The sequence below is a fragment of the Meriones unguiculatus genome, chromosome 1, assembly GCF_030254825.1.
Source record: "Meriones unguiculatus strain TT.TT164.6M chromosome 1, Bangor_MerUng_6.1, whole genome shotgun sequence".
In the NCBI taxonomy this organism is placed as follows: Eukaryota; Metazoa; Chordata; class Mammalia; order Rodentia; family Muridae; genus Meriones; species Meriones unguiculatus.
Window position 1 is genome coordinate 169,808,411 of NC_083349.1, and position 15,205 is coordinate 169,823,615.

The following is a 15,205-nucleotide window of genomic DNA, read 5'->3' on the forward strand; positions in this document are numbered from 1 at the left end:
TGTAGCAATTCAGTTCATCCTAGTATGTTAACTGTTTTTCTAGCCTTCGATTGATTCTCAGTTTCTGTTCTCCTATAAGGATTTCTATCGTTTGTGTTGATTCTGTGTTGTTGTTCTTAAACAGTGGGAACCACACAGAAAATGGTACCAAATATGGATTGTTGTTATTGTCCTTAGCTGACTGTGTGGGAGAATAGATGTATTGTAGGTGGAAGTGGAGACAAAAGAACTCACTTAAGTTATAAACCACATAGCATTTGAAAGTTTTTAACGTCATCAGTTTTGAAGGACTGCTCATTTCTACCTGGCAAAGTGTTGTGAGAACAAGTTATTAATGGATGTTTGGATATTGTATATGTATACATGTGTGAGAGAGGACATGTGTGTGTATATATGTATTGTACACAAATGAGTGTCTTGTTTATCTGAGTAATATTTATTTTATAAGACTAGTAGATAGCCAGAAAACGTTGTTAACTATTCCTTGTAGCTTTTAAGAATTTATGATTTTGGGTTACACAGGAGGCCCAGGTGTTCAATTCCTACCACTCTCTGTTTCCTTAAACATGGTGAATAAAAGTAAGTGGAGAAATGGAGGAGGTAGGGAAGCTTCAGTGAAGAGAGACTTAAGAGACCCACTAACCTCATGCTGTGTGTGGGCTGTTTCTGACAAACAGATGAGCTGATAGAGAATGAGAAAAAGGTTAAAGACAGTTAGAAAGCTTTTGCTGACTGGTATTTCAGATAAGGAATTACCACTTGGTTTTAGAGTTCAAGCGTTAGGACCTTCACAATATTTAGTGCCCACTTAAAAAAAAAAAGCTTAGCATGATTGCATGAGCTTGTAATCCCAGTTCTAGTAATAGGCAGATCCTTATGGCTCATTGGCATTCCACCAAACCTACTAAGCAAGCTCCCAACCAGTGAGAACCCACATAAAAAAAACATGATGGTTACACCTGAGGAATGACCTCCAAGATTAATCTGGTTTCCACACACATGTCTGCATACATATGTACATACAGTTTTTTTAAAAAGACATATTGAGTTATATAAGGACTAAATGATATCTAGGATTTGCTTGCATTCAACCTGGTGATGCCAAAGAGGCATGAAAGGAAGTGGAGATTTCCCATTTAATTATCTAAACATTTTATTGCATATACTTATTGTGTGTTTGTGAGTGTGTGAAACACACACAGAGACAAAGAGAGACAGAGAGACTTAATAGGAATCAGTTTCTCTTCTACTATGTGAGTCCTAGGGATTGAACTCAGGGTGTTAGGCTTTACATGTTGAGCCATCTTACTGGTATTTATTTATAATTATCATCATTGTCGTCATTGTCGTCACCACCACCACCACCATCGTGTGTATGTGTATATGTCATGATGCAGTGCACATGCCATTGGGTGAATGTGGAGGTCACAGAAAACTGGAATTGTTTCTCTTCTGTTACCTCCAGGTAGGTCTGGGTATTGAACTCAGGTTGCCAGGGTTGCACAGAAAATACCTTTACCCACTGAGCCATCTTGCTGGCTGCCCCTAGTTAATTATTAAGGCTGGGCAATAGATAGCTGCTGGTTTGCCATTCTTTTATTCTTTTTGATATCCTGAAAATTTCCATAAAAAAGTTAAAATATTTGAATTGAATGATGTCTGAGTATGTACTAAGGATTGAAGAGTATATTAATTGCTACAAAAGCATGTATCAAACCATAACATTAGATTAGGATATAGCATGAAGAAATAAAGTGTTAAGTTAATTTGGGGAGAATTTTGATGCTTGATCTAAAGGAATTAGAATTAGGCTGAGTTTGACAGCAGTGTAGTGCTCGGTTCAGTATCATTATTTTATTTAGTAATAACTTGAAAGCACAAGAGTAGCAAGAGCAGCTTAGCTTGGACTTATTCTTACTCATTTACTAGGCCATTTACTCTCTTATAAGAGTAATGATAGATGTTCAGTGACAGGGGTTTTAAAAGTCAGAGATTTACAGGTTGAAATATTTAGAGATTTACAGATTGAAATGTTTTATAAGTTTTAGTACAATCACAGGAATGAAAAGATTTATGGTTTCAGTGATGATGGCGGTCATTTATTGAGGATCTTGACTATGCTATGTCATGTGATGGTTTTATCACAGTACTTTGTACATTAACTTTTAGATGGCTATTTTTTCTGTGTTGAGATTACCAAACTGCAATGCAAGTTAACTCAACAAAATCACACCATTTGTGAATCCCATGGTTAAAAACTGAGTTCAGTTGTATGTAGATCAAACCCTCTGAATTTGTGTATAGATTTTTGAAATTGAACATATTTTTTAATGCATATATTTCTGCAATGGGTTGTTTCTTCATTCTTACTGTGGCCATTTTAAAGAAAAGGAATTGATTTAACTTGGATGGTTAAAGTTAGACTGTTGTATTTAATGGTATGAAGTATGTTTCAACATAAAATCTTTTGTCTTCTAGTCAGGTGACTTGTTCTGTTTCAAGTGTCCAGAGAGGATCATTTTAATTCTTCAATCTTTATATTGTTGTGAAATGAATTTGCTCTAGTATTTTAAAAAATTTTAATTTTGTTTATTCATTTTATATCCTAGTCCTAGTCCCCTCCCTCCTCTCCTCCTGGTCTCATCCTTCCTCCATGTTCCCTCTATCCCCCTCTCCTAATCCTCAGTGAAGGGGAGCTACCCCACCATACCTTAGCATATCAAGTTGTATCAGGACTGAGCACATCCTCTTCCCCTGTGGCCTGGTGAAGCAGCCCTGCCAGGGAGGCCTGAATTTGATATTCTGATGTCCTGCTCAGTCAGTGTCTACCTTATTTTTTGAGATAGAATCTTCTCACTGAATATGGACTTGGGAGTTGGGGCTAGACTGAGAGGCCAGGATTTGCCTGTCTCTACTCACAGGCTGTGAGTTACAGACATACTCAGCCATACTCAGCTTTAAAAGTTTTAAAGAAATTAAAATAATATTTTATTAGTAAGGGTGTTCTTCCTACATGTATGTTGGTATACTATATGTGTAATTTGGTGCCTGAAGAGGTCAGCAGAGGTTGTCAGAAAGCTGTGAGCTGCCATGTAGGTGCTGGGAATTAACATGGGTGTTCTGTAAGAGCAATCAGTACTCTCAAGTTATCAATCATCTCTTCAGCTCCCACAACTGGCTTTCTAGGGGGATTCTGGAGAATCCAATCTTAGGTCTTCATATTTGTGTACAAGGCATTTAATCTACTGAACCATCTCAATCTGGATATAAACATTTTAATATAATAAGCTTTATCTGTGTTTTATGATTTTATGGCTTTGTAAAAATTGTTAGGTCTTTATAAAATTATACTGAGGCAATTCTACTGTAAGATGGTTGAAAGGAGCTTTCTCACGGTGTTCTGTGATTTAAATTTAAATTTCTAGTTTCTTGGGGCATTTATTTTAATGTATAGAATGAAGAAGAAATTTAATTCTTATCCTCAGAATCTTTGTTAGATGATAGGAAATTTGTTAGCATGATCACCATGGGTGTCTTCTCATTTTGAAGTAATTACAGAGATCCAAATTTACTAAGATTTGTCTCAGGTAGAAACTTGAGTATTTTGCAAGATGTTTTTATGTGAAGTGCCAGAGAATTTTTCCAATTCCCTACTGTCAGAAACAATTGGTTTTTCTAAACCTGTTTTCAGGTTTGCCAACAAATTATAGTTTCTACTAAGAGACTAACCATCTCTCAATTTTCAGAGCTGCAGTATTAAATCAGTGACTATTCTAGAAGTTGCAGAGAGGAAAAGGTCTTGTATGAGCCAAGTCACCCTGAAGTTCATTTTCCATACTTTGAAGCAAGAAAACTGGAGTGGGTCTTGGATGTTGTTTCATTTTGTTTCCTTTTTCTTTTTCTTTTACTGAGATCTGTGGAGGCAGTGTAAAAGTAAGGGCTCCCTGTTCGCTGCTGCTGAGTGGAAGAGTAGTACCCACCACTGCAGGACACTCTGTGGTTGGTAGCAGAGTGGCTGTTTTCTAAGAAGCATTTGTTTACAATGTTACAGATCCTACACTTGGACTCACTTCCCAGTAAGCCATTTTACTGTCAGCATGGACCTCCCCAGTGTAAATGTCTAAACGTGTTTTTGTGTTTTTATTTCATATAATAATCGTCAGTGCCTTTCGACTTTTGACACCTTTTTTTTGTTGTTTCTTTAATGGGCCTTTGAAATGCTTGTTTTTTTCTGGCCCACTCTGGCCATTTGAGCAAAGGTATACCTGGCAGTTAATACCTGAGAGGAAGGAAAGATTGTATCATTAGCAGGCAGGAAGATGGGCAGGTCCCTAGTCAATGTGTATCTTCCCTATTAATGGTGATCCTCCCTAACTGTGCAGTGGTAACTGTGCCTTGCATGGTGCTGAGCACAAGACACTGGTGTGTGGTTTTCTGTTGTTTGTCTTTTTAAAGACAAGTAGGAGCCTGCTTTTTGAAAATACCTATTACCTGGAAAAGATAAGAAAAATAGTTATTAAAAGTAGATAATTAGTGAAAGATCACCCTGATTTGGACTCTGGTTTTTATTATGTAGGTCATGGAGCTTGAGGCAGTGGGAGGGTCTAAGGTATGACAGGTGCACAGTCATATGCAGTGAGTGTGCGCCTGGGATTTCCTGTCTGTACTCCCAACTGTAATGAAAACAGCACCATCACCTACCTGTGCCATAGCAGCCGCACGCCTGAGTGTGCATCAGTAGAGCTGACCCACCTGAACACTGGTGCTACGAACCCATGCTTTGAGGATCTCAGGAGACGAGATGGAAACAGAAAGTGAGAGTAGCTCTTTGGGGGATGACAGTGTGTTTTGGCTGGATTCTGAAGGTATAACCCAGCTGACCAATGGTGAAGAGGAAGAAAGGGAAGAGAATTTCAGGTAACTAAAGGAGTTTTCTTCTCAGTCCTTTGTCCATCAGCTTTTCCCTCCTCTTTTGTCCTCTCTGTGTAAATCCTTTTCTCAGTAAGACTTTTCCGTGAGTTGGTTTGGGTTGGAAGAGGGCAGCTTTTCACTTGGCGGTAGCATTCTTCATTCCATGACTTGCCCTGAGCTTGTAAAATGTATTTTCAATTACTTGTTCCAACACCAGGAAGAGAAGGCGTTAGACAGGTTTTGTAGTAGCATTTCAGGAATTTCAAGTAGAGGCTTATAATGAACTGCTACCCTTTTCTGTGTCTGATTTTTATCTTAATAGATTTGATCTGAATTTGCATCTAATGGCCATTTCACCGTTTCCTTGGAATGTGTTCTGAAATGTGTGTGTACAGCTGTCTGCATTTATGCATATGTATAAAACATTTTGATTAAATTCAAATCAGTTATTTTGTGACTTCCAGACTCATTTTTTACCCCCTTTCTCATCTCCTTGTCATCTTAGGCTTTGGAATTTCTGGTAGCAACTTTATACTTTGAAGTTTTTAGAGGATGCCTCCTGGTTGATGGTTCTCTGGCTTCTGTTAAAGAAAGAGGTCTTGCCTGCAAGAGGAAACTAGCAGTATTTTTTGTTTTATACAATGGGCTAGGTACTTAACACATTTATGGACATTTAAAAAAAAAACTCTTATGCCGATTTGTGCACACTCCCTTAATCCCATCACTGGAGGCAGAGGTGGGGAGATCTCTGTGAGTTTGAGGCCAGTCTGGTCTATAGAGTGAGTTCTAGGACAGCCAGGAGTACATAGAGAAACCCTGCCCTGAAAAACAAATCTTGATGAAATTTGAACTTTGAGCTACATATACACAGTACTACCCACATAGGCAATTAGATATCTTTGTGATTTTACCTATGTGTCCTTAGGCAGGTTAGTATATCATTTCATCAGATACAGTCTTTATGTTTAACACTCAAAACAGGTAGTCATTCTCTCTGTCTCTCAAGTTAAAGCATTTCTTTATTTAGAATTTATTTTTAAGGTCTTAGTTAAGGAAAGAAGCAATTGAATATTAGGAGCTCTTGATAGATCACATTGATTTTGTTGCTCCAGGGTTGAAAAAAAAAAGAAGTATATTTAAAAAAGGTTGAGATTATAAAATTGGGCGTTTATTAGCATATCATTCTTTTTTCTTTTTTTCTCCTCCTGTAATTTCATTTAGCTTTCCAGATTTGTATGAGCCTCATCTTTCTCAAGGTGTAAAGATGTTACATATCCAATGGCTTTTTTTATGGTCTGGGTATCTTCTTACCAGTGTATGTTTTGTTTGGTTTGTATTAAAACTGACCTGATTAATTGTGTTAGTTGCTTTGTGCTGTTTGTCAAAGAAAGAAACAACTTGGGCCTGACTTTGTTTATATTTTATAGTATGTTAGATACAATAATCCTAGATTTATTCTTAAGCAGTGAGATCCCTCCCCGCTAAAAGTTTTCTTTTGACATTTAAGGCTGAGCCCTTATCTTGGGGAGTGCTAACAGCATAGTCATTTTGAGAAATTGAGCTACTTGTAGGTGTTGTTTTAGGAAACCATGAAACAATTGTTATTGTTTACAATTGTATATCCTATCTGAGTTTCACCGTAAATCTTCCAAACTAAATATGCCTTTGGGATTTTATTTACAAATTTCAGAAAGAGTTGTGTGTAAGGCTCTATTTCACATAGTGTTGCTCATCATATTCATCAGTAAGGCATGAGGAAACAAGGCAGCACAGGTTTTCACAACATCTACAGCATGTTCCTGCTGAAACCCCAAGGAGAAAAATGCATGTGGGTGTGGTAGGTGAAGGGTTGGATAAAATGTCAGCTCTAACTCTGGAGAACCGAGTGGTAGTGTCTGTGCTGTATGAGAGTTGTTCTTAAGATTAGTTTTATAATTAAGTGTATATCAAAGTTCTAATTTGTTTCTTTAAAATCTGTGCTAATTCACCTACATCCAAGCCATTTTCTTGATTATAACTCCCATCTATGTTTGTCTGTCTCTCTTCTCTTTCTTACTGTCTGTCTGTCTCCTAATAAGATGAAGGTAAAGGATTATATGTTATTCTTTTCCCACTAATCACATTTAAATTAGGTTTTAAATGTTTTCTTAAAAGAATGGCATCATGTCACTTGAGGTGCCCTGGGTGGGCAAGCTAATCTTATCCAGAATGTGGGTTCCTGGTGGCTCCAGCCACTGTCTGTTTCAGGGAAGGCACCTTTCTCTGAGAGAAGAGTGAATGTTTGTTAGCTTTTGCCTTTATCTTTGGACTTGTTGGGAGAAAACAAACTTTTTCTGGCAGCACTGTGGGATTTTCTCACTCTTCATTGTGGCAGGTCAGAGGACCACTTACTCAGATCTCTGCTTCTTTGACGTTAATATTTTGTGTTGTGTCTGCCTTAGAGTCCTTAAAATAAAATAATTTTCAGTGATCATTAAAAGCATCTTTCTAAAATCTGAAAAACTAAAATCTGTACACCTAAAGAAACTAATCAAGACGGAGGACTCTTGCTAAAATGCTCAATTCCTATCCAGAAAGGCAAAGAGGCTGGACATCAGAAGAAGGAGAAAAGAGGGAACAAGTCAGGAGCCTGACACAGAGTACCTCTGAAAAGCTCTGCCCTGCAGACTATCAAAGTAGATACTGAGACTTATGGGCAACCTTTGGGCAGAGTGCAGGGAATCTTAGGAAAGAAGTGGGAAACAGTAAGATCTGGAGAGGACAGGAACTCCATAAGGAGAGCAACAGAACCAAAAAAAATCTGAGCACAGGGGTCTTTCCTGAGACTGGTATTCCAACCAAGGACTATGCATGGAGATAACCTAAGACCCCTGCACAGATGTAGCCCAAGGAAGTTCAGTATCCAAGTGGGTTCCATTGTAATAGGAACAGGGACTGTTTCTGACATGAACTGATTGGCCTGCTCTTTAATTACCTCCCCCTGAGGGGGAAGCAGCATTGCCAGGCCACAGAAGAGGAGCAGGCAGCCACTCCTGATGAGACCTAATTGACTAGGATCAGAAGGAAGGAAAAGAAGTCCTCCCCTATCAGGGGACTTGGGGAGGGGCATGCATGCAGAGGGTGGAGGAAGGGAGGGATTAGGATGGGAGGAGGGAGGGAGGGGGTGAATACAAAGTGAGTAAAGTGTAACTAATAAAGAAAAAAAAAGTATCTTTCTGTAAATGGAAAGGGAACAACAACCCAGAAAAGAAAAATATAAATGTTGAATCCTGTCAGGAAAGAGAAACTTTATTTAGGAGTTGTTACATGAAGTTTAAGTATGTTACATACAGTATGTCTATTAAACTGCATAGCAAGTTTGTAAAATAGTTTTGTTTTTTTTTTTAATTTTCCAGATGAGGATATATGACTTAGCTTACTTAGCCCACATGAGGCAGTAGAGATCTGAGCCCAAGTGTAATGACTGAAAGACTGGCATTGTAGAAAATGTTGGTGATATATCTGGTGTTATCTGCTACTCTCTACTTAAGCAATAACTTCTCAGGAAATACAGTTTTTAAATTTCTTTGAGGTGGTTCTGTGCATCAGTGACGCAGATATGTATGCAGCTAACACTAAAGTGGAGCCATGAACCCTCTACTTTGAGCCCTCTCCCTCCCCAAGATGTGACTGCTAGGATGCTTAGGCTTTAGATTGTTGGCATTTGGAGCTAGAAAGGTTTGTAACAGAATCTTGAGCTGAGTGTGGAGGCACAGACCTGTCAGAATCTCATCATTTGAGAGATCAAGGCAAGAGGACTGTGAAGTAGAGGCCATCTTGATCTACATCCTACTGTCTCAAAGTTTTTTAAGTTTAGTCTCTCTCATACCACATTATTGGTACGTAGACAACCTGGCAATAGGACATAAACTTTGAAACAGTTTGAAAGATCATAGAGTATATAATTAACCTCTTAAAATTTATATACCTGTAACCTACAAATGCGTAAGCCTCAAGCACCTTTACTTGTATCTGCATTCAAGACCATTATTTTAAGTGAGAAGAGAAACTTCTTACTCCACCTGAGCAGAACAATTTGATGAACACACCTTAATGTATGGGCCGGGGGAGGGTGCTCTCCATTGGTTTTAAGCATTATGGAACATGTATTTCCTGTGCTTTCCTGGCTTTCTGGTTGCTCTACCCGTCTCTTCCTTGCTTGGAATGATGCTGTACTGTTTAGTAGAACTGGAAAATGGTGTTTCATTCTTTTACATCAGAGTGATTTAATTTAATGGCTAGAAGATACTTCACAATTTTCTGTTTTTATTATTTTTGACTTTCCTGTTTCTGAAGCTCTTGATTTTGAGATTGACCTATCAGTTTTTATGAACTGCGAATGATGGAGAGAAAAATACTAATGTTTAACCATTAGTATAATTACAGCTTTACACTCAAGTTTGTATATGATATATCTTTTTATAGGCATGTCACTTCTAATATCTCATACAAAAAGCTCCAATATGCATATCTTTCAAAAAAGAGTTATCATATTGCTTTGGAGCTTAGTTTGGTCCTCAGAATATCCACTTAATCTTAAATATTACTTTTCCTGGGCATTCTCTTATCAGTGTTAGAATAATAGCCACGAGAGTCGGATGTAAGCATTCCTAACCTCAGAAAATCCTATGCAGGGTTGGACACTAGCCATTATTCAGTCGTTATGATTTGTGAAGTAAACGTTGGCCTAACCTCTAGGCATGCTAGTGCAAGACTTTCTTGGTATTTCAAAAATTAAGCCCTTTGGGTTGGTGCCCAACATGAGCCTTTCATAAAAAAAGGCATATTCATGTCTCCATAAAGTTTCTGATGTTCAAAAAGCTTTAGAGCACAAAAACTGTATAAATAGTTTAAAAGTTTTGGATTCATGTTTTATTTTTAAAAATTATTATTTTTTTCAAGATATTTCTTCGTGTATCAAGTCCTGGCTGTCCTGGACTTGCTTTGTAGACAGTACGGCCTTTAACTCACAGAGATCCACTTGCCTCTGCCTCCCAATTCTGGGATTAAAGGCGTGTGCCACCACACCTGACTAAAGTTCTTGCTTTATCAAGTTGTATATTTAAAGTTAAAAAATTGGGCTAGCATGTGGATCAGTGTTAGAAAGCCTACCTAGTATGGCCATACATAGGCTTATTCCCAGCATGCATGTGCTCATGCGCATGTGTGCACATACCCACACCCACAGAGAAACATACATGCACGTGCACACACACACACGCTTCTTCCTTTAGAAGAAGAAAAGCTAATAAGATTTTCCCTAACCATTGCTCAAAGCTTCTCAGTTAATTACATGTTCACACTTATTAAATTAAAACTCTTACATACTTAAACTTTTACTCAGGAATGTAATATGGTCAACTTTTTGTTCTTAAAAATAGCATACACCTTTCGTTCCAGCACTCAAGGGGACCTCTGTGAGTTTGAGGGCAGCTCTACATAGCAAGGTTCAGGCTAGTTATGGCTACATAGACTGTGCTTCAAAAGAAAATAAGTCTAACAAGAACATGCGAACCTTCCTAGACACTTGGAAGCTCTGCTACTTGTTTGCTCTCTTTGACAATCATTTGTGTTCTTTTTTCTCATTCAGTTATAATTATTTGAAGTAAAATTTCTTCTATTTAAGTGTTCTGTTTTTTTTCTGTCTTGGCTCTCTTTTCCCTACATGGCAAGGAGAATTCTGTAGGAAACTTTTGCTTTTTATCCTTTCATTCTTATCCCTACCTTAAGTGAGACTTTGGTTTACCAACCAGGAGTTTTGGTTTACCCAACCATCATGAAGTTGATCATTCTAGTCTGATTGCAGCTGTACCACTTTGTGAAGGATTCATTTCCTTTGTTTAACTTACTGAGTTTTCACAGACTTCAACAAGACATTTGTTCCTTTGCTTATATGTAGTCTTAGAATGCTAGCACAATGCCAAGGTTGCCCTCCTGCCCCAGTCCCCTAAGATCTTTAATAGGAAACTTTCCTGAAGGGTCTGGTGCTCATCATGATGGATTTCTAGGGATATGAATGGCTACCTTGCTGTCTTCAAACCAGAAAGTGGATCTTCCAGGAACACTTAGTCTGCTGATTGTTATGGAATATGTTCTAGTTTTCCTCTTTGTGAAATATCTAATCATAGCATATCATACTATCAAATACCAGTAAGTTAGAAGATAAAATTTAAGAACAAAGTAATAAATTAAAAAGAAATGCCCCAAATCAACCTAACCAGGACCTTTAAAAACCTTTTTAAAAATGCCACCAAAAAACAACAGCATAATGCAAGACTTCACTGAAGACCATAAAAGAAGTCAGGAAAATAATAAAGAATATACTTTGCTCAGAAAAAAAGCTCTGTAATACCATAAAGGTGTTAGTTCAATCTAATTTGTACATTCAGTATACTAAAATGGTTAAAAATGGAGAATCAATGTTGAAGTAAATAGATTGGGGCTAAGTAGTTTAGCTTGTCTTTTTTCAAGACAGCGTTCCTATGTGTAGCCCTGGCTGTCCTGGAACTCATTATGTAGACCAGGCTGGTCTTGGACTCACAGAGCTCCACCTGCCTCTGCCTCCTAGGTGCTGGGATTCAAGGTGTGCACCACCACCACCTGGCCATAGAATGATTTAGGAAAGAAAAAAGTAGATGATTTGTGCAACTGACTATTATGAATAACTCCTCAGTAATTGAAAGTGTAGTGCTAAGTTGCAAACAAAAGGCTTACTGAAATAGGGTGAGAAGCCTATAGACACACACACATCCACAGAGAGACTTAGAGATGGTACAGAGGGCTGCCCCAAGCCGGTGCGGCACATAATACTGTTAGATAGCAGAGAGAAACAGGACTGGAAACTTTTATTGCTAAAACTGTAATGACTATCAAATATCAGACATTTTCAGTTGGTAGTGAATAAAAGCTGCCATCAGCTAGCTTTAGCAATATAGCTATCCCTATTAATATTAAAAGTTTCATTTTTAAATTTCTCATGAATGTTGGGCATTTCAGATTTATTTAAACATATATTAATCTATATAAACTATTAGAACAGAGCTCCTGCATATTTTAAAGTATTGATTTATTTTTAGTTTATGTGTATAGGTGTTTTGCCTGGATGCATCTCTGTATCGTGCAGTGCCTGTGGAGATCAGATCCCCAAAACTAGAATTACAAATTGTTGTTATCTGTCATGTGGGTGCTGGGAACTAAACCTGGATCGTCTAGAAGAAAATCATGTGCTCTTAACTGCTGAGCCACATCTCCTGTCCTTACAGGTTTGGGTGCCATGGTTTTTAGTGTCTTCTGAAGATAGGATATTACTGTATCCTACCAGGATGTCAGGTTGCATCCTTTCTTAGTTGCAGGTGTACAGAATATACAGAAACCTCACAGCTTCACATTTACTGTGTCAGCTGCAGTTGGAAGCAACAAGATGCTCAGATTCACGGAAGGCCGTCTCTCAGAGCTGTTCTTACCAGTGGAAGTGAAGTATATTCTTGTCCATATAGACAAATAATGACTATAAACCCAAAGTTAGCCGTTGTCTCTGACAGAGAACACTTGACCTATCCCTTGTACCTTCTTGTCTTCAGAAAATGGTGAGGGCCTAAGACAATCTCTGGCCCCTGTCGGCACCAGTGGGGAATAACTTACTTGTTCAGTGGTAGTAGAGCAAGGGCCACACTTGGTAAAGGACGAGATAAAAAAAATGATTGGGAAAATGAAATGAGAAAGATAAAATGCTGCTGCTGCTGTTGCTGCTGCTTGGAATTTAATCAGAGGCCTAAGAAGAGGTATCTGCTCTGGAGTAGTCTCTTGAGGTGCTGGACATTGTAAAATTCTATGTATCTTTAGAAGACGTGTGTTGAATCTCACAACTGCCATGATAGAGTAGTGTTAAAGATGTACAGACTATTTCTCAGGAGAAGCAGCAGCAAGGCAGTTAGTTTGGCTGACAGCTTTTCTGTTTGAGGACTTTTGCATTTTTTTGAATATGTACAGGTTCAAGACTAAAGTTGTTTTACAGAAATGTATGAAGATAGCTTTGGGCTTTTAGGTTTCATAGTTAACATTCTTAGCACTGGGATGTTCTACCTGAGGTGGGGCTGTACTCAAACATGTGGACAACAAAACTTGTTCATAATTACAAACAGAACAAGAGTCATTGTACTACGGAGATACCAATTTTTTGAGGTTGATTCATTATTACAAGACAGTATATATAAACACAATTTATGTTTATTAAATTAATGCTGCTGTCTGCGAGTGAGCTTTCATTTTATGCTTTCTTTAATAATTTATTTTATTTTAATCACAGGTCATTCAGTTGTATCCCAACCGTAGCTCCCTCCCTCTTTCCTTCCCAATCCCACCTTCCCTCCCTTATCTCCTCCCTGCCCTCTTCCAAGTCCACTGATAGGGGAGGTCCTCCTCCCCTTCCATCTGACCCTAGCCTATCAGGTATCTTCAGGACTGGCTGCAATGTCCTTATCTGTGGCCCAGCAAGGCTGCTCCTCCCTTGGCGGGGAGGGGGAGATCCCTTGACACTGAGTTTATGTCAGAAATAATCCTTGTCCCCCATACTAGGGGACCCACTTGGATACTGAGCTACCATGGACTACATCCAAGCAGGGGGTTTTAGGTTACATCTATGTGTGGTCTTTTGTTGGAGAAACAGTCTCATAGAAGACTCATTTTATGTTTTATTTCAAGATAATGTGCACATAGAAAGTCTGCAGATTGGTGCATGCACACACACACACATCCAAAAACACATTTAAACACAACCAGATTAAAATAACTTTTTTAGTATTCCACAATTTTCTTGTTCCTTCTTTATTCTTATTTGTCATTGTAGATGAGTTTTGTTGCGTCTTTAACTTCACCTGAATACAATCCTGTATCATATAATGGATGGTAGCTTTTGTTGCTGAATGTTTGTGAAATTTATTGATTTGCTCCAAATAGCAATGCTAATTCTCATTTCCTAGCATCCTATTTTATGAAATATAGTACAAAATATGTATGTTAGTTACATTCTGGACATAAATAATTGTACACATACAGTGTTATATATAAATAGACTTATTTTTACACACTGACCATATAGCCAGGAATTTTACTAAATTACAGTATAATTCTAAATTGTAGAGTCTTTCATATTATCTGTACATATATCAAATAATTACCATCTTCCTCATTTACTTATTTTTTGAGGTAGGTTTTCTCAGTGTAGCCTTAGTTGTCCTAGAACTTGCTCTGTAGACCAGGCTAGCCTTGATTAAAGCCATATGCCACCACTGCCTGGCCTTTTATTGTTTCTTTTTCCAGTTTTATGTTATTTTTCTTTTTGTAATTTGAAAAAAAAAAAAAAGCAGCAACAACTGAATAGGGCCTCAGATACCTTTGCTAGAGACATTCTTCTGCTTCTCATACTCTTACCAGGAAAGCATTCCTAATTCACCTTTAAGAATTATATTAGCTGTGTTCTTTAAAGTAGGCTTTCCTAGGCAAATGGGATGGACATTGGAAGAAGGCGAAAACAGGAAACAGGACAGGAGCCTACCACAGACGGCCTCTGAAAGACTCTACCCAGCAGGGTATCAAAGCAGATGCTGAGGTTCATAACCAAACTTTGGGCAGAGTGCAGGGAATCTTATGAAAGAAGGGGGAGATATAAAGACCTGGAGGGAACAGAAGCTCCACAGGGAAAGCAACAGAACCAAAAAATATGGGCACAGGGGTCTTTTCTGAGACTGATACTGCAACCAAGGATCATTCATAACCTAGAACCCCTGCACAGATGTACCCATGGTAGCTCAGTCTTCAAGTGGGTGTCCTAGTAATAGGAAAAGGAACTGTCTCTGACATGAACTGATTGGCCTGCTCTTTGATCACCTCCGCCTGATGGGGCAGCAGCCATGCCAGGACACAGAGGACAATGCAGCCAGTCCTGATGAGACCTGATAAACTAGGGTCAGATGGAAGGGGAGGAGGATCTCCCCTATCAGTGGACTTTGAGAGAGGCATGGGTGGAGAAGTGGGAAGGAGGGTGGGATTGGGAAGGTATCAGGGAGGGGGCTACAGCTGGGATACAAAGTGAATAAACTGTAATTCATATAAAAAAAGTGAAAAAAAAAAGTCTTTCTTTGAAATTTTTGATAGGTACCAAATGTTAACTGTTAGAATTATATATGATTCCTGCCTTTCAGAGTGTGGTCATTTTTATGGATAGAGTTTAGATTTTAAGCCAGTTACATTATAGATG

At 38.3% G+C, this 15,205-nt stretch overlaps 1 protein-coding gene across 6 annotated transcripts in view; it reads left to right on the forward strand.

The window, feature by feature from the left end:
* Arhgap32 (Rho GTPase activating protein 32) overlaps positions 1 to 15,205 on the forward strand; it is a 247,903-nt gene that overhangs the window by 83,753 nt on the left and 148,945 nt on the right. For 3 of the 6 annotated variants that reach the window (XM_060371383.1, XM_060371384.1, XM_021647026.2), the window contains exon 1: positions 4,704 to 4,917. The exons of 2 other annotated variants lie outside the window; for them this stretch is intronic. In XM_060371383.1, the coding sequence (XP_060227366.1) occupies positions 4,802 to 4,917 (116 nt within the window). In that variant the 5' untranslated portion in view covers positions 4,704 to 4,801. Of the gene's footprint in view, positions 1 to 4,703; positions 4,918 to 15,205 lie in introns of those variants that run through there. One more of the 6 variants, XM_021647025.2, reaches the window with a different exon arrangement.